Source organism: Tauraco erythrolophus, chromosome 8 (assembly GCF_009769465.1).
Source record: "Tauraco erythrolophus isolate bTauEry1 chromosome 8, bTauEry1.pri, whole genome shotgun sequence".
Classification (NCBI taxonomy): Eukaryota; Metazoa; Chordata; class Aves; order Musophagiformes; family Musophagidae; genus Tauraco; species Tauraco erythrolophus.
In genome coordinates, this window is record NC_141472.1 from 23,914,757 (window position 1) to 23,933,600 (window position 18,844).

The 18,844-nt window shown below is 40.3% G+C and overlaps 1 protein-coding gene across 1 annotated transcript in view; it reads right to left on the reverse strand.

Moving 5' to 3' along the window:
- CSRNP3 (cysteine and serine rich nuclear protein 3) overlaps positions 1-18,844 on the reverse strand; it is a 70,894-nt gene that overhangs the window by 3,948 nt on the left and 48,102 nt on the right. The window contains 1 exon segment of the mRNA XM_086615914.1: positions 6,361-6,620. Coding sequence (XP_086472040.1) covers positions 6,361-6,620 — 260 coding nt within the window.

An 18,844-nucleotide genomic window follows, 5' to 3' on the forward strand; every position in this document is an offset into this window, starting at 1 on the left:
AAAGAAAAAAAAGATTACTGCACTGAAGGAAGGTTAATTTTCCCACCCATTGTAGAGCTCACTGGTTGTATCTGCCAGATAACACAACTACAGGGTTTATAAAATTCCTCTACAGAGAAAATTGCTTGAGAATCAAAGAATATCAAATGTTAAAACAAAGTTCAGAGAGATGATGACATTGACTACAAAAAATATATTTTCTCAATCTCAAATTACTCAGCTTGAGCATCATACTACATAGCAAACGTGTAGTTATATGATTTGTTTTGTCATATAATAAATTCTTTTTATTATTGTTCTATGAAATAATTTTGCTTAAATAGAAAAAACAAACAAACAAAATACCAGATTCCTAATGTTCTCCCTGTTTTATGTAATGTTCCCAATTGATGAGGTTGCTGATTTACCCTAGGCTAAGCACCTGGTCTTATACTCTTGTGAAAAAAACATGGTGCAACTATGTGATAATTATACTCTGGTGAAGTCTCAGGTCTCATTTGCATCAACAGTTTCATCATGGGCATTACTATGACCTCAGAAAAATGGCCAGAAGAATTACAGTGAATATAATTTGAGTGTTTCTTACCCATAGAAAAATAGACATTCAAATTCCTTCTGTTTTGCTTTATTTACTTGCAGAAAATTTCAGGTTGGCCTGTTATCCCAAATAAATTTTTAGACACCAGCTTTAAATACAGATAAAATACTGAAGCCGTAACTACTGTTGCCTGTTTCTTGTGCACTTCCATGTTAAGACATTTAACAATTATCACTGTGAAGGGAACTCTCCGTTTTTCTGCTACTAAATGCTGTCATCTCTATCTAGCTATGCTTCTTATGTCTAAGAAAGCGGTCCTGAATCTTACCCATTCCACTATTTCTGCTTTTGTTATATTCCCAACTGTTTCATTTTCCTATTTATATTAACAGTTTGTCCTTCCCACAATCTTTTGGATTGTAACTGTCATTTCTGGCATTACTGAATTACTCAACAGTGAACTCCTACTGACTGCTTACTCTTTTTTGTAATTGCAGTTTTGTGTTTATAACAACTGTGTAAGACAATTACAGAAAAATAACCCCTAATTATTCCTGTCTTGTAGAGTCAGGTTAAAAGCCATATTCTTCCCTTTGAAGAAGAGTCTCAGTGTCATGACTGGGAGTCCTTGCACGTGACACTGCACAAAGAAAAATTCTCCTGAGATCAGTAATCATCCCTCCTTAGCAATTCAGCACTGTATTTAGTTCATGTGGAGGTGTTCTGCCGCTTCCACAACTCCACTTTATAGGCATTACTGTCTCCATCTCTTCTCAATGTGTTCTCAATCTTTCTCTGTAACTGCAGCCTTTACAGTTTAGTGCCTTCATTTTATTTCGTGTTTCAGTTTACTTACCATGTCTGTTATCCCTATAACACTCAAATCCCTTTATGTGCATATACTTGTAGCTCTTTCTTCATCTTAAGTGCAGGCATTTTCCAAATGTCCTCTCAACCTTCCTTCAGATTGTTTTCTGACTCTACTTTCTATTATTCATTTCACGTCACAGTGGCTAGGAAAGGAGCGGGTAATAGCGCCTTAATCAGTTCTGCCTGGCCCTGGGACAATGGACAGATTATTTACACCAGGTATTTCAACATATTAGTTCAGTAAGAAAAGACAACATTAGAAGTGAGCCTATTTCTGTATCATCTACAGTGAGAGACGGGTAAATCCACAGAGAAATTAAATGCATCTTGAATTAGTTGTCTGAAGCTAGGAGGGAATATTCCACTGCACATGCAACTCAGCCTGAATGTTCAAATCTAGAATGGCATTCTTGATTTTTTTTTATATTTTTCATTTTTTGTTAGCAAGGTACAACTAAGTACAGCATACTTATGTTTCTTTGCTTTCTTTTCCAAAGACCAGGAGAATGACCTACTTAAGAATTCTGATTTCTCTAGTTTTAAATACACAAGGCTCCAACTACTCCTTAAGCAGATCACTGTTACTTCATAGAATCATAGAATGGCATAGGCTGGAAGGGACCTCAGAGATCATCTAATCCAACCTCCCTGTCACAGGCAGGGACGCCTCTCAACTAGATCAGGCCACTCAAGGCTCTGTCCAACCTGGCCTTGAACACCTCCAGGGATGGGGCATCCACAACCTCTCTGGGCAATTTATTCCAAAGTCTTACCACCCTCATACTGAAGAATTTCTTCCTATAATCTAATCTAAATCTGTTCTCCTTCAACTTAACCCATTTCCCCTTGTCCTATCAGTGGACACTCTTGTAAAAAGTCCCTCCCCAGCCATCCTGTAAATTCCCTTCAGGTATTGGAAGGCACCTATTAGGTCCCCCCAAAGTCTTCTCTTTTCAAGGCTGAACAATCCCAGCTCCTGCAACCTGTCCTCGTAGCAGAGGTGCTCCAGCCCCTGGATCATCTTTGTGGCCCTCCTCTGAACACGCTCCAACAGATATTTAATTGCTTATCAGACTTTAAGTTTGAAACTAAGGAAAGAGAATTCTAATCCCTGCTTCCATAATTATTTCAGTATTTTATTCCACTACTATTAATAAAAACTAAATTCAGGGCCATGAGATGAATGCTGTAACTGCTCAGCTTACAATGGCACCTATAGAACCATACCAAACCTGTCATGTATTTCTCTTCCTCCTCCTGCAAATATTAATGTCTTTGCTACACAGCAGCAGAGCATTAAAGAACAGACTCCTGTCTCGTCCTGAATACTGTATGAGTCCCAGCAGGTTGGGCATCAAGTGGGCTTAGACAGCAGTTTGCCATTTCAAAGCACCTTTGCTCCTGGCTCCTTTGCCAGATGACTTCCTTGTTGTCGCCTCTGTTTTTTTTTCTCAATTTTGTCACACAAAGAAAACATGAATTAATAAAATGAAAGATTTGAACATTTCTCAAACAAGTAGTCAAGTAACTACAGAAGGAGGAAGGTTATCAAGAACCATCAAATACATTTTCCAATACAGCACTTAAGGGGACCGTTAAGTTCTCTTGATTGTCATAATATTGCTCATCTGAATTAACTTCATACGTAGATGGGTAAAATTTCTCTCATAAAGCTAAAGGTGAATGTCAGAACAACAGACCAAGGCAAAGGCAAATGAATATGTGAAGCCTTTGGGTGAAATTCACTTCAACTCCGTAAAATGTGAGGTTAGACACCTTCGCCTGCCCTAGCTGGAAATTATTCCTTACAACTTCCCACACAGGAAACCAACTGTGTCCACAGACCCAGGAGCCTTAACACCACTATGGACATGCTAATCATTTTAATAGATCTTAATTTGAGGAGGCATTATGAGTAAGCAGGAACTATTCCAGCTAATTTATTGTGCTTACTCATAACGTTTTCTCAAATGACAACGTATTAAAGTAAAGCCTACCTTGTACCTTCCATCTTGACAAGATGGCTTTTATGTCCAGCTTGCCATTAGAATTTTCACGCTCCACTGCTAACAAGTGTTTATGCCACTGTCAGCTGCGTTTACACCAAAGTGCTGGTGCTAAACAGCTGAAGTGACTTGAAGATGATTTTGAAGTCTTCATCTGCTTTTAATTAAGAGAAGCTTCTTATTTGGTGTTTCACTTTTAGCAAGGAAAATAATAACCAGTACTTAATGTTATGGAGACTCAGTTCCAATATATTCCTGTATTTGTTTTTTTCTAACAAATTCTAGAAGAGAGAACACTTTCTACCTACAGACTTGCATATTTTAATCCCATGCAAAAAAATTAAAAAAACAGTGAAACTGAAATTAAAAAACACACTGAAATGTTACCATTTGCATAATAGTTTTCAAACAGAAAAACCTTTTGAGGAAACTTTTCCCTACTTAATTTTCCCATTTTATTCATTTTTCTGTGCAGATGTACAGTAATTTTAATACAAATCCTGACTAGTACATTTTCATTAAAGATTATAATTGCTGACATTGTCACCCTAGAATGTTACAGCATTTCCTTTCCGTGTTCATTTAGAAACCATGTGAATGACCAAACAGCTCGTCCAACTCTGTAACAGGAAATCAGCAAAGCCTTGTTGTCTTAAGCAAATAAACACACTCAGTGCTCTACAGTGACTCTTCACTAGTTCAGCAAGTTTTGGATTTGCTTTTGGGAGGGAAAGTGGTTTTTGGTTGGTTTTTTTTTACCTCAAGTGTATAATCAGGGATACAACTAAGCTGAGTTGTATGAACTAGTTCAAAAAGGAAGCTTTCTCTTCTCTGTGTTTTTACACATGGTCTAGAGCGAAATCTTTTACTCTGGTAAAAGATCTAATGCTAGTAAGATGTTACCATTTTTAAGCCACTCTCAGGATTCTGAAGAGCTAACCACAATGTCTTAGTATTTGAATTGAAACTTTGGAGTCAGCCTATCAGTCTCAAAGCATGCTAGTAAACTACTCCTACATCAACTGCTGAGGATCAATGAGGAAAGAATCCCACCATTGCTGAATTAAGTGTAGGGGAAACAACTTTTCTATTTGGTAAAAGGAAACAATTAAAATGAGGACAGAGGGAGGAATGCAAATCAGGCTTTCCTTATTCACCGAATACTTATGAAGAGATTTTGAAGAAACTCAATAGTTACAGTAAAGATTATCATCTCTTCAAACAAGTGACTGGGGAGATGGAAGAACATGTTGTGTGTGTTTGGAAGAGGAGCAGAAATTAGAGTCTGTGTTCCAAAAAAAGAGTGGGCTGGAACAAAATTGAGTTAATGAAGAAAGGAGATCCATTTGAGCCCAAAGGAGAATTATGAAATCACAAAGAACCAAGCTCTACTCCATATGGACAGAGGATAAAAGGCCTCATCCAATCTTTAGAGCTAAATAGGGTCTGTGAGTTTTCTTGAATTACTTTCTAGCTATAAAAAGAAAAATGAAATATTTGCATGCCTAACTATTCTTTACTTGCTCCACTGGGGATTCCTCTCTTGGAGCTGATTCCTGGAAGTCAGCCAGGGGATCTACACAGAGTCACTGGTTACACTGACACAGCTCAGTTCACATCGATGCCCTGAAGATCCTGTGTTGCGAGATGTTTAGAGGTATAATCTCCATCTAGTGATAAGTCACTAACACTCTAGCCTTTGGTTTACAACCTGTCCAAATATCCATCTTTAATTTGCCTTTTCCTGAGTGGTTTTATGTTGGTTTTCATTATCAAAGTCCAAATTTTATGAACTATTTAAGAAAACTATTTAGTGAATCAAATAAAAAAAAATTAGGAGACTGAAAAAAGTAATTACAATAGTAAAGGTCACATACACTTCTTCAGAAGTTCAGACACAGAACTCATGAACATAGTTCATTCTATGGGAAAAATGCTGAAAGGCGTTTCTTAAACTTGGAGAGTGCCAGTTTGCTTTGGAGAACTGTAGTAGTATCTGAAGCAGAGATATAATACCACAAAAGAAGGGGCTACGGAGCACAGCGGTTCGGTTACAATTCTAAATATTTTTAATTACAGGATTCATCTGGAAAAGAGCCTAAAATACACGTAACACAAGCCATTACACAGGAAGTGTTTCATCCACTACAAAAATGTAACAAGAACAGAAGTTTTGCCACCGGTTTTAAAGAGGCAGAAAGGACGCTCCCAAGAACGCAATCGCCTTCTCTATTCTCCTCTTCTCAAATAGTTCCTTTCCTCTCCTACGCTATATTTAAAAAGACAGCTTCAGAACTGTAGCCAAGATTTGTCCTGACTAGCTAAACTGATATAGCTTGTTAATTCGTCTGACACATTGGTTCTTCAACACAGACATCCTCTGATGAAATGTTAAAGACACACGATCATATAAATTGGTACGCTGAAAAAAGAAAACACTTCTACTATTAACAGTTTCTTACTTTTTGCCAAATGAACTCAAGCTGGCCAAGAAAATAAAGGTGTTTCACTTTCTCTACTTAAGATGTTACCATTCCCTTGTCTAACGGAGCGCTGTGCAAGGGCTCAGAAGATTTGTTCTGTTCCTGGCACTTCCAGCCTTCTGCTGGACACCCTGGTCAAGGCTAACTTCCACCACTCTCTGCCTTTGTTTCTCCTCTCTGTGGAAAACAAGGAGTAAACAACAACCTCCCTGTAAAGCACTTTGAGGTACACATAAGTAAGAGCTAGAGCAACACTTGGTAATATCAAACAAAAATTTGTCTTCAGTAAAATAAAGAGAAAAAAGAAAAATGCCATTGTTTTAATTGCAAATGGAACTGATAGAAAGGAAATGCTAAAAACACATGTTAACACTTGTTAAAAACATACACATTGGGCCCATATAGCTCTGACACTGCTCATTTAAATAAATAAGGCAGGGATCAAAGTCTTGAAAAATTTTACCTTTAATTTTAGAGAATTGAGTTTTTCCTCCCTTAGATGCTCTCTCAACATCTCTCGGTGAAGCCTCTCCTGTTCCATCGCAAACTCTCCAAGCGTGTACTGGCGCACACTGTTGTGGCGAGTGGACATTCCCAGTGTGCTTCCCCCTTGGCTGGGAACGCTGGTGAAGCCTTGCCTTCTCGTGAAGTAGTACACAGTAACACAGTTAAAATGGACATTTTTTGTTCTCTTCCGCTTCTCCCTCTTCAGGATTGAAGAAGCTGGAACAGATGCAGATTACAGTATGAATGATAACTTGCAGTCACACGGCAAATTCATCACTTGTGTAGTTCCATTTACCTTCACAAATACCTGACTATGTACACACTAAAGTTCCGAGGTGTGCGGTCTAAATGAGGAGATAACATTGGAAATATTGACCATATATGCAAACCTAGATGCCATTACAAACTGCTACAATCACGAACACTATTGTCTACTTTAGAACAGAAATTCTTGGCCAGGACAGTTGTGTTTTTTCCACAGCATCATAAATATGTTTTATCCTTTTACCAAGGAAGCAAATAAATCCCAGCAAAAGGAACTTCTTTCACAGTGTCACCTCAAACACAGTGATCCACTGACTTGCTCCTCTTCAAACCCTTGCGAACAAAACTATGCTGCTTATGACAGCAGTGAGGAGAACAGTGGGCCCAGTCTCTCACAGGTCTATAATACCCGTTACTATTCTGTCAGCAAGGCTAGTTGCAGAGATCTGTAACTGCATCTTTAAAGCATGGGATCACATTGGCAGAAAATATTCCTATCTCTTCTAACCTAAAATGTGAGAAATTTATGTTAGAAAAACTAAAAAGGCAATATGTTTAGTGTTTCAGACTGTCTAAGAAATTCATACCACCACCATCATCATCATCACAGAATAATATAGGAATAGTGCTGATTAACTATCAGATCCACTTCCTTTTTACCTTCATCCTTCCACATGTGTGTGTATATATATATTCTAATGTGTATATTCTAATTGACAAGTTAATAAATCTAGTCTTTTCTAATTCTTTTCTTATTTCCCTCACACTCGTGCTCAGTTTTTCTGATACACATACGCAGTATCATATGAAATGTTTTTTTTTTAAAAACAAATGGAAAATTTTAACTGTTAAATATTGTTCCTTTTTCTACACACATTTAGTAACTCTAACGATGCTGATCTACTGTTACTCACTGGCAACAGTGGCGAGCCTTTAGAAAAAAAAAAAAGAGACACAAACGTTAGAGAAAGATAAAAGACACTCCTTGATTTTTAAGATGAGCAGTTTGATTTATTTGATATACTGCAGAGTGGCAATAGGATGTTTAGAATGTAGATAATAAGTCATTGCTTTGCAGTTTACAGGCAACAGTTGGGCAGGTGTGAATAAGAGACCTAACGGCCAGAATTCAGGCAGTAAAATGATTTAAAAGGTGCCTGACCACTCTTGAAAATTTGGAACCTTTCTATAAAGCAGTAAGAACTACAAGATGTACACTCGTAACCTAAAATTGCACCGTCTCTAGAGATTGAAGCGGTTGGCCTTCAGCCTTGGTTTTGTAACAGGTCTGGTTTATTGTCACAGTTAAAACATAGTTAGTTCTCTAATATTATTATGTAGTGAAAACATTCATCACCATAAATGTAAAACCCCCGCACTTTTACATGAAATAATTCAGTCCAAACCCCAGCATAATCTACCTAACTATATGGAGAAAAAGTACATTAGAAAATATATCTCTTCTATGTTACTGCTGGGAAGTAGTCAGAATATATTCATGTTTATGAGAATGATGTTCGCAAGAACACACAAGGCATGAGCTGCAAAAGATCACAGGATTTTATTTGATTACCCAAAAGCACAGACCAGAGATGTCAGCAAGGGGACTGGAAAATTGCGACCACCTCAGTAACACAGGACACAAAAGGAAGCACCGTCGGCACTACAAAGGCAGTAAGTTCTTGCTCTACTATACTTCCTAAAATCTCTTAGCAGAAGGCTGCCTTAATGTGATAAAAAAAAATATTATTATTAGATATTGAATGGAAATGTTGAACATTTTCCAACACTGGGGACAAAGTGCTCTATAATGTACTCAGTCCTTTTGCTTCAAGCCAACCAGAACTCAGATCCTCAGATCATCTTACCAAGAGTCAGGGGCATAAGTTATTTTGCAGGCACTGTACCTCAAATGGTACGTTCAAATCAGTTGTAATTACTGCCAAAGACACTGCTTAACTCAAGACAGAGCAGAAGGACATAAAAAATATCTATTTTCTGATACATCAGAAAGCATGAACATATAGCCAGGCAAAACATACTGACATTAATCAATTAGTAAACCCCTTTCAGGATGAGGGACACGGATTGTGCAAGGCTTGCATGCCTCTTAGGAGTCACGTTTCAAAGGTTTTGCGTGGAAGCAAAAGCTCCTAACCTAAAACCGCATCCAAACGGAGTGTAAACGTCACACTTTTCCAGAAGAGACCTAGTAACAGCTTCCTTGCTCGGCCAGTCTCAAAATATTTACATGTCATCTGCCTGTGCAACAAGGGGTATCAGCGGATGCTGCTATCATCTGTTCTGTGCAAAAAGGGTGATGCTGACTCCAGGCCAAGTCTGCTAGGCAGAGACGTGTTGTTTTAGCATCTGCTGGACACAAACTGTCAAGAGGAACTCTAAGGTGGTTTTTTAAAATGAGCGCCACCATCTTGGGTCTTGCAGTTCATGGCGAGTGAGGGAACAGGACTATTCATCATCACCTAAAACTGTTGTATGGATCACACACCATCTTTAACACATATATATAAATACACATACTGTAAGTCTGATAAATTCCATGGAAGAAAAAAAATACTCCATTCTTAATTATTCAAATGATTAATATAATTTTTAGTTCCATGTTCCAAGATTATATGGAATTATATGTTTTTGACAGATAAAGTACTGTAATGTATAAAATGTATCTATCAGTTATCAGAGGGAAGGATGATACTGTTAAGAACATAATTACCACTACAGAACTATCTCTTAGAAAAGGTCACTATATCTGAACAAGGTCTTCAGACACTGGTATCTTTAAACAGCACTGTTGGAATTCCTCATCTGAAATGTTATCAACTGCTGAAATTTTGGTTTTCGGCATCTGACATTTGAGCGGCTCAGTTTCTGGGTTCAGCAGAGCAGAGCCCATGTTAATAACCTGCTTGCAACCGGGCTGCCTCCTCACGGAGTCGAGTCAGGTCCTGTAGGCTTATCAGCTCCTCGCCACGCAACGGCAGCTGCTGCAGATTCAGGGCTGTACCTGGACGCAGCACAGCCCCGTCCGTACAGCACTCAACCCGAGCTAACGACCGCAGCACACGGCATCTGCACCACGGACCGTTTATGGCAAAACTGGCAACGGTCCATAAACGAAATTCCTGAAGGTGAGGCCAAAAGAATTAAAGGAAAACTTTAAATAGCAGTCAGTTGTTTAACCCAAGCATGGTTAACCCATCTTGGACATAAACTGGTCTTTGTGTTTACCCTTTCGCTATCTCTGCTCATGATGTGCCTGCACATATATACACAGTAGGATGTGTTTATTCATCATCTTCTCAGTTATTAACCTCTCTCCCTCATAACGATCCTCTTTATCCACAGCAGTTATTGTTTATTTCATGACTACGTATGATATTTCTGCCATTTCTATTTACACACAATTCCTGGCTTGTGCACTTCTCTGGCTATTAAGCACACAGGAATCTCTCAGGTTTCCAAAATTTAAGGACACCTGTATGGTGAGTCAGAGACCTGCAGAATGGCACAATGCCTAAACGCTAGATATCAAGTTATTTTATTACAGCCCTTCAGTTTTCAATATTTCAGTAAGGACCTTTTTCAGTCACTGACTGTAGTACAGAACAGAGACAACTGTTCACCGGTCATTCAAGAAATTGAGGTTTCAGTTATTTATTCATAAGGCTGCACACTGACATGCAACAACCTTTGTCTAATTCAAGACAATCTTTTTCTACACGTTAGCACCCCCCACACCACCACCTCTCCAGATTACATGGATTAAGGCTCGACTCAGTAAACCTGTTCTTACCCAATCTGTGGTTTACTAGACACAGGGAGACCAATTGTCAAAAGATTAAAAATAGAATAAACACACAGACATCATTATGGTTGTTCCCATTGGTGGTAAATTATATACATAGCTGAGGACCATCTCCTACATTAGGACACTAAGTCATAACTTTTATTACCATCATTTTTATTAAAATGGTTGCAATTTAAAATGGTAACATTTTATCTATCAAAACAAAAAGTATGATTTTTATTGCCCAGTGACTAACAGTACAGGCATACAAGATGGTTTACCAGAAAGACTAAGAGTTCCTCAGATTTTTTTGTAAGCTTATAGGTACTTGATCAAGCGCACCAAATGGATTTTTCCAGACACAGTGTATCCTGTATGTCTGCATGACACAGGAGGCCTCACTCGCTCATTTTTCAAAGGTACTCTAAAAATAAAACTTTAAAGTCAAAACTGAAGGAAGTATCAATGTAAAAAAAAAATACAGCTATCATGAAGAAAAAGCCTTAAAAAATAAAACTGTTCTGTAAAATAGCTTCAATGGCTGCTGTTCTGTCTTGCCTAGGCTGCTGTGTCGCATAAATCTTCGTCACAATGACAATGAACAGGAGAAGGGCGAGTATTAAAGACAGCGGTTTAACAATAAAACTTCCCTGTCAGATTCACCCTGGCTAAAGTATGTTGTACAAAGCATTGATCTGTGCTGCAATTCTGTCTCCGAACAAACGCAGCAAGTGAGGAAATGTCTTCTGGGTTTGGAAAAAGACTCTTCAAGTAAGAGTAAGTAAAGAAAGTAAGTAAAGTGAGCACCATTCAAGTCACCTGAGGTTAGAGAATAAAGAAAGGCCTTTGTTCATCAACAGTTAATAAAAGAGAATGAAGCAATTTATATGGCAGAAAAGCTCAAACATGTCTAGAGGAATATGTGAATAAACAAGGATGAAGAATGATGTAGCAATACACAAATTTGTAACAAATCAGTGTCAATATTTTAGTACTATATTTTAATGTAACTATAACACCACAGTGAGAGACTATCTCCTTAGAGTCGTAGTTATATGGAAGAAAACACCAAGTCCTGGTGCTAAATTAGTTTCAAATAATGGTTGCCATCATCTTATTCCTACCAACAGGCTCATAATTACATGATCTTTTGCACTTATCTTCTGTATGGGAAATAAAATTTATTTTTCATTTTAAGTGTTATTGGGAGACTGAAGAATTTCATTACTAGGTCATTTTCCACAGGTTATTCAAAACTATGTATCAGCAGCTCTCTAACTTCTGAAACTGTGCGCTCTTCTTTCATCTCACTGCCCCATACCAAGGTATTTTCAAAGCATGGAGTGGAAAGCCAGAAGCAGAGGGGATTCCTACTGACCTCTGCATGCAAGTTGCTCACCTGCTAGCCCTTCCCCTTCCCACCCAGGGGAGTTAGGAAGTCCCCAGCCCAGGCAGGCGTAGGGGGAAGACAGAGGCGGGTGCCACCTGGACCCAGCATCCTCAGCCACTGCGTCACGCCACAGCTGGCATACAGTTCTGCAGCTGCTTCTAGTGCCCTTCCTTCTCCACCTCAAGCTGTATTTTCGTTCTCTCCCCTGAGAATAACCATTATTTATCTATTTGTGAATTTGTGAAAAATGAAAAACAAAACTCCTTAACTCATTCCACATTTAAAGAATTCAGGTTTTATCATATTTATTCATAATATATTTCATGTATCTTGGTAACGGATGTCATCATGGCCCCATCCAACTCCCAAATCCTAAGAAAAGTAATTTTCCAAAGGGGAAAATCAGTATTTACACTAGCAGTTCTGTATATGCTTATGGAAATCATCCAAGTCTCATTTGTAGATGACTAAATTATAACTGATGAAACAGGTAAGCGACAGTAATAATGTGCTGGCAAATTGAAACAAAGTTTTCCCGAATTGCTCTCGCATACATCTAATGCACTATACAGCTGCACTTTTCGTTTACCTTCGCGCATCCTCATTTTGCTCTCTGGGCAGTGGAGCTACAGCAGTGTGAGACCCGTGAAAGACAGAGCGCTTCCTTCTCCACATTTAGCGTCCAAAACAGAATCCAGACCCCCCACCTGGTGAGAGATCCCGCTGCGGCTGTATTTGTCTATGAAATGCAAAGCCTGCTTCCTAGTTTCACAAAATCCTGATAGGAATGACATCTTAAACCCGTCATGTTTTTCAAACATTTTTTACTGAGAAAACTGGTAGTTCTTTGATTACGAAACATAAATAATCTCAGTTCTGGCTGAACTCCAAGACATAAGCGCTTTCTTCTGCTGTCTCAGCTATTCTCCTGATGTCAAAGGCACATTAAAATAAATGTGAACCATATGGCTACCCGGCAGATTACTAGCACTCTTGCATCAATGAGGGCAAAGCAATTCATTGTCACCAGCGCAGAAATATCTTAGGCACATGAAAATTTCAAAAGGCTGGAAAAATGTGTACGAAGCAGCCTTTTGGATTAAAGCTGTCTGAGACCGGAGGAAATGCTGCTTTTCTTATACTCTACTACACATTTGTCTGCTTTTTACATACTCTTAGTGCCATATAAACCAGTATGGCAAGAAGGATTAATACCATTCTCCACCTGCTTCGTGACTTTCCCACGCAGTGTTTCATCCAGTCTAACACCACAGAACAGCAAAGCCTAATCCATCAAGGTAATCTACGTCAGAACATCACTTATACAAGCCAGCTTCCTTCGCAATCTGATAGAAAACAAAAACTTGGGATAAGGTCATATTCCAGAAATTGCTTCTACCTCTGTCTCCAACCTCTCCTTCTACCCCACTGCCTTCCAAAAGGTATTTTTCTAAGAGCCTCCCTAAACTAAATTTTACATCTTTCATGGTGAAACACTTTTCCTACATGCTGGAAATCCACATTAAGAGGAAATGCTGTGACATACAATATACCCTCTCAAAGAAATATGTGGGTTTGAAGACAGGGAGGCATTTTCTAAAATAAATTTGAACCTGGAAGTCTTGAAGGGAACTGCATACTCAGAAAGGTGTAAATTAAGTGGTGGAAATTAGACAGGACAGGGACAATGCTGTGGAACAGCAACACCTACCCTAGCAGCATTTCACTGTACCATCCTTCTGGAACCATCCTCTCGGGTCAAGTCAAAGCTAAATTCACCTCACAGGATGGGCTCGAAGGGAATACTTGCCTAATGCTACATTTATTTACCATAGAACCCTACAATCCTAGAATGGCTTGAGTTGTAAGGAACCTTAAAGATCATCTGGTTCCAATCTCCCTGCCATGGGCAGTGACACCTTCCCTACTAGATCAGGTTGCTCAAAGCCTCATCCAACCTCGCCTTGAGCACTTCCAGGGATGGGGCATCCACAACTTCTATGGGCAACCTGTTCAAGTATCTCACTGCCCTCATGGTAAAAAATTTCTTAGATCTAATCTAAATCTCCCCTACTTCAGTTTAAAGTCATCGCCCCTTGTCCTATCACTACACACCTTTGTAAAAAGTCCCTCTCCAGCTTTCTTGTAGGCCCCCTTTAAGTACTGGAAGGCTGCAATAAGATCATCCCAGAGCCTTCTCTTAAAATCCCAACTCTCTCAGCCTGACTTCATAGGAAAGGTTTTCCAGCCCTCGGATCACCTTCGTGGCCCTCCTCTGGACCCGCTCCAGGAGCTCCATGTCCTTCTTGTGTTGGGGACTCCAGAACTGAACGCAGTATTCCAGGTGGGGTCTCACGAGAGCAGAGTAGAGGGGCAGAATCACCTCCCTCGACCTGCTGGCCACGCTCCTTTTGATGCAGCCCAGGATACGATTGGCATTCTGGGCTGCCAGTGCACATTGCCAGCTCATGTTGAGCTTCCCATCAAGTAACACCCCCAAGTCCTTCTCCTCAGAGCTGCTCTCAATACACTCTTGGCCCAGCCTGTACTTGTGCTTGGGATTGCCCTGACCCACGTGCAGGACCTTGCACTTGGCCTTGCTGAACTTCATTAGGTTCTCACAGGCCCATCTCTCCAGCCTGTCAAGGTCCCTTTGGATGGCATCCTTTCCTTCCAGTGTGTTGACCTCACCACACAGCCTGGTGTTGTCAGCATTTGAAAAAGTTTTTGAAAAATTCTGGCTCACAGACCAGTCTGACATGAATAGGAGAGGTTTTTCATTCGTGCTTTAGTTAAACATTTTACCTCACTGTTGGAGTTTTGTCTAAAATCTCACATGTTAAGTTCTTGGAACGCATGCTAATAGCTGGAATTTCACTGCTAAAATTTCAGTGAAAGCTTTCAGTTTACTTCCTCAGCGCCCTCCATCTCCTGAGCGCTTTTCTGTGACATTCATCACACTAGTCCAGTTTCTCCATTCTGCAAATATAATCAGCCTGCAGCGGGAAGTGGAGATGGTTAACTGCTCTCTGCCTCGCCATTTATCCTAAATGCCAGCTGCTGCTTCATAGATGATTATTTCTGACCTTGGCCTCAGCTCTGAACAGTGTGAGAAGGAAAGCCGCTACCAGGATCCTTGCAGGAGCACCCATGCATAACAATTGCATTTGCTGAACTCTCCTAAGACACTACAGGCAATCCTTTGTCCCATCTCATGGGTGACTTCTGTCAATGGCCATTAGATACAAACACAACTACCCATTTAGCTGTCCCTGACCTTGCATTTGCAAACATATTTTGCGTATCTGTCATGAACATCTTCAACAAAAAAAATTTGTTTATATGCTATCTAAGCCAACAGAAACATCATGTAAGGCAAAAACTGTCCCTGTTTGTATAGAATATGAAATGTACTAATTCATAGGAAAGAACCTTTCAAAAATATAGAAACAGAATTAGTTGCACAAGTCCTTCTAAAAACCAGTGCAAGCCTGTCTCCTAACAGTCTTTTACATTTTTTTAAAACTCTCTACAATAGTTGTTTTTCCAGAGGAAAGACGACAGCCAAGATCCTGTCGTGCCATACCCTGCCCTGACCTTCTATATGAGTTATCTGAGCAAAGACGCTGCAACACATTTCACTGAATTTCTTTCCATGTCTTGGTCTTTACTGCCTAGATGAGTCGACCTATTTTAAAATCAAAACCAAGAATCTCTCAATCTGTTTTTATTGCGTAACGTGAGTCAACAAATAACCACAAGAATGCATTCCTCATTAAGAAGGAAATTCCAAGTCTCATTGCAGGTAATATAAATAATTGCAAGACACCACGACAAAAGAACATCTGCATTTAGCTATACCTTCTTAGTGTTTTCTTGTAATAAGCCAGCATCACCACTTCTAACTCATTTAGATTTCTATCATTAAGCAGCAATTAAACACACAGCTTAAGCTCAAAGCTCAGGTAATGCCTTCTGCTATTGACCTCACACCAAATAAAACTTTATCCTTCACATAAAGACAGTTTAAGAGAAGCTAGACCTCCCTAAGGATTTCAAAGAATTTGATATCTTCTTCCAAGTTCTGCATGGCCACATAGATGAAGCAATCTCAACATCAGCAACTCTAGAATATTTAAACCAGTGCTTTTAAGGGTATACGGAAAGAAGTGCAGTGGAGATGTATTTGTACGTTCAAATTCCTCGTTATCTTTAACAGTAAAATCAAAAGACGGCAAGAGCATTTAGGGACCAAAGGGTTTCCTCAGAACCCTTACTGACCAGCCACATTCATAATGAACCTAAGGAATCCGATACTCTTAAAGACCGTATCCCAATTAGCAGAATGACAGGACCTGCCTGCTGGATAACCTTGCTAATGACGGTGATAATGTTAATGGCAAGATACAGGTAACTCATGGAGGATATCAACCAGACTATGCAATGGTTCTACCTCCTGTTGATGAAGATCACTTTGTCAGATGAGCTGGTGCTGGAGATTCCACCTGCAGAGGCAGGTGAAGGGGAGAAACCTCTGCAATAAAGGCATTACTCCACAATTTTCAGCTTCACTACACTGAAGTTGAAATGGCAGAGGACAGCAGCAGGTCCTCAAAGTATGTTTCTTAAGAGATGCATTTGTGATTAATGTGGTATGGGGAGTTTTTACCAGCATCAAAGTGCAAAAGACAGGACTTGATGAGGTCTTCCCAGGTCCTTCAATTGCATGCAATTCTGCAACTTAAATTTGGGTATTTTTCTTTATCAGAAAAACAGATGAAGCATTTAGGGGCAGATACCTCCACAAGTGAGAAGAATCTCCCCGACCTGAGCTGAAGCATGGAACTCTGCTGTCCCTCAGCACACACAACATCGGAACTGTCAGGGCGTTATAGTGACATCCTGAACAGCCACGCCAAAGACAACTTGCTGCCGGGATGATGAAACACAGCAGTGGGATGTCCTAGCTCAAAAGGGCAATTTATAGGAGCTGAAATGCCATTGAGTGTGCTCTCACCCCGTGTTCCATGCACCTCTAAGGAAAACGGGAACAAATACTCTTAGTCCAGACTAATAATTCATATGCATGCTCAGACTGCTACTTGAAGACGAACATCCCTCTTTCTAATATACAATCACAAATTACAGAATGGTTTTGGTTGGAAGGTGATCTTAAAGATCATCTGGTTCCAAGACTCCTGCCATGGGCAGGGACACCTTCCCTACTAGATCAGGTTGCTCAAAGCCTCATCCAATCTTGCCTTGAACACTTCCAGGGATGGGGCATCCACAACTTCTATGGGCAACCTGTGCCAGTGTTTCACCATACTCAATGTAAAAAATTACTTCCTTATATCTAATCTAAATCTCCTCCCTTTCAGTTTAAAGTCATTGACCCTTGTCCTATCACTACACGTCCTTGTAAAAAGTCCCTCTCCAACTTTCTTGTAGGCCCCCTTTAGGTACTGGAAGACTGCTATAAGACTGCTTATGTTGAGCTTCTCATCAAGTAACACCCCCAAGTCCTTCTCCTCAGAGCTGCTCTCAATCCATTCTCCACCCAGCCTGTAATTGTGCTTGGGATTGCCGCAACCCATGTGCAGGACCTTGCACTTGGCCTTGCTGAACTTCATGAAGTTCTCACAGGTTCGCCTGGCAAGGTCCCTTTGGATGGCATCCCTTCCCTCCAGGGTGTCGACTACATCACACAGCTTGGTGTCATCTGCAAAGTTGCTGAGGGTGCACTCAATCCCACTGTCCATGTCACCAACAAAGATGTTAAACAGCACCTGCCACAACCCTGACTCTTGAGGAACACCACTCGTCACTTGTCTCCACTTGGACATCGAGCCATTGACCACAACTCTTTGAGTGTGACCATTCCACCAATTCCTTATCCACCGAGTGGTCCATCTGTCAAATCCATGTCTCTCCAGTTGAGAGACAAGGATGTCATTCTGGACAGTGTCAAACACTGCACAAGTCCAGGTAGATAACGTCAGTTGCTCTTCCCTTATCCACCAAAGCAGTAATCCTGCTGAAGGTCACCAAATTTGTCAGGCACAATTTGCCCTTAGTGAAGCCATGTTGGCTTTCACCAATGACCTCATTTTTTTCCCATGTGCCTTAGCATAGTTGCCAGGAGGATCTGCTCCATGATCTTGCCAGGCACAGAGGCGAGACTGACTGGCCTGTAGTTCCCTGCGTCTTCCTTTTTTTATCTTTTTAAAAATGAGAGTTATATTTCTCCTTTTCCAGTTGGTGGAAACTTCACCGAACTGCCACGACTTCTTAAATAAGATGGATAGTGGCTTAGGGACTGCTTAGGGACTTCTGTCAGTTCCCTCAGAACCTTTGGATGCATCTCATCAGGTCGCATGGACTCGTGCACCTTCAGGTTCCTTACATGGTCTCAAACCTGATCTTCTCCTGCAGTGGATAGTTCTTCATTCTCCCAGTCCCTGCCTTTGACTTCTGTGACTTGGGCAGTGTGGCTAGAGCACTTGCCAGTGAAGACTGAGGCAAAAAAGTCATTGAGTACCTCTGCCTTCTCCAAATCCTGGGTAACCAGGTCTCCCTTTCCCTAGTCCTCCTCTTATCACTGACACACCTGTAGAAGCTTTTCGTGTTGCCCTTGATGTCCCTGGGCAGATTTAACTCTATCAGGGCTTTAGCTTTCCTAACCTGATCCCTGGTTGCTCAAACTATTTCTCTGTATTCTTCCCAGGCTACCTGTCCTTGCTTCCTAGGACAGAGGAAGGAGGTGGGGCCATGAAACAGGACAGGTACGTGGACTGGTTAGTAATATGCTTTGGCATCCATTAAGGTAACTCTGTGGTGTGACTAACGGCCTGCTGAATCAAACTGAAATGACCTCAGCAGACTGAGAAATGTAAGTAAAAAAGATGGTAGGGATTATGGCCACCTGTGGTGATGAAGGCACTCCATCACCATTCAATAAGAGATTTAAAAATGTGC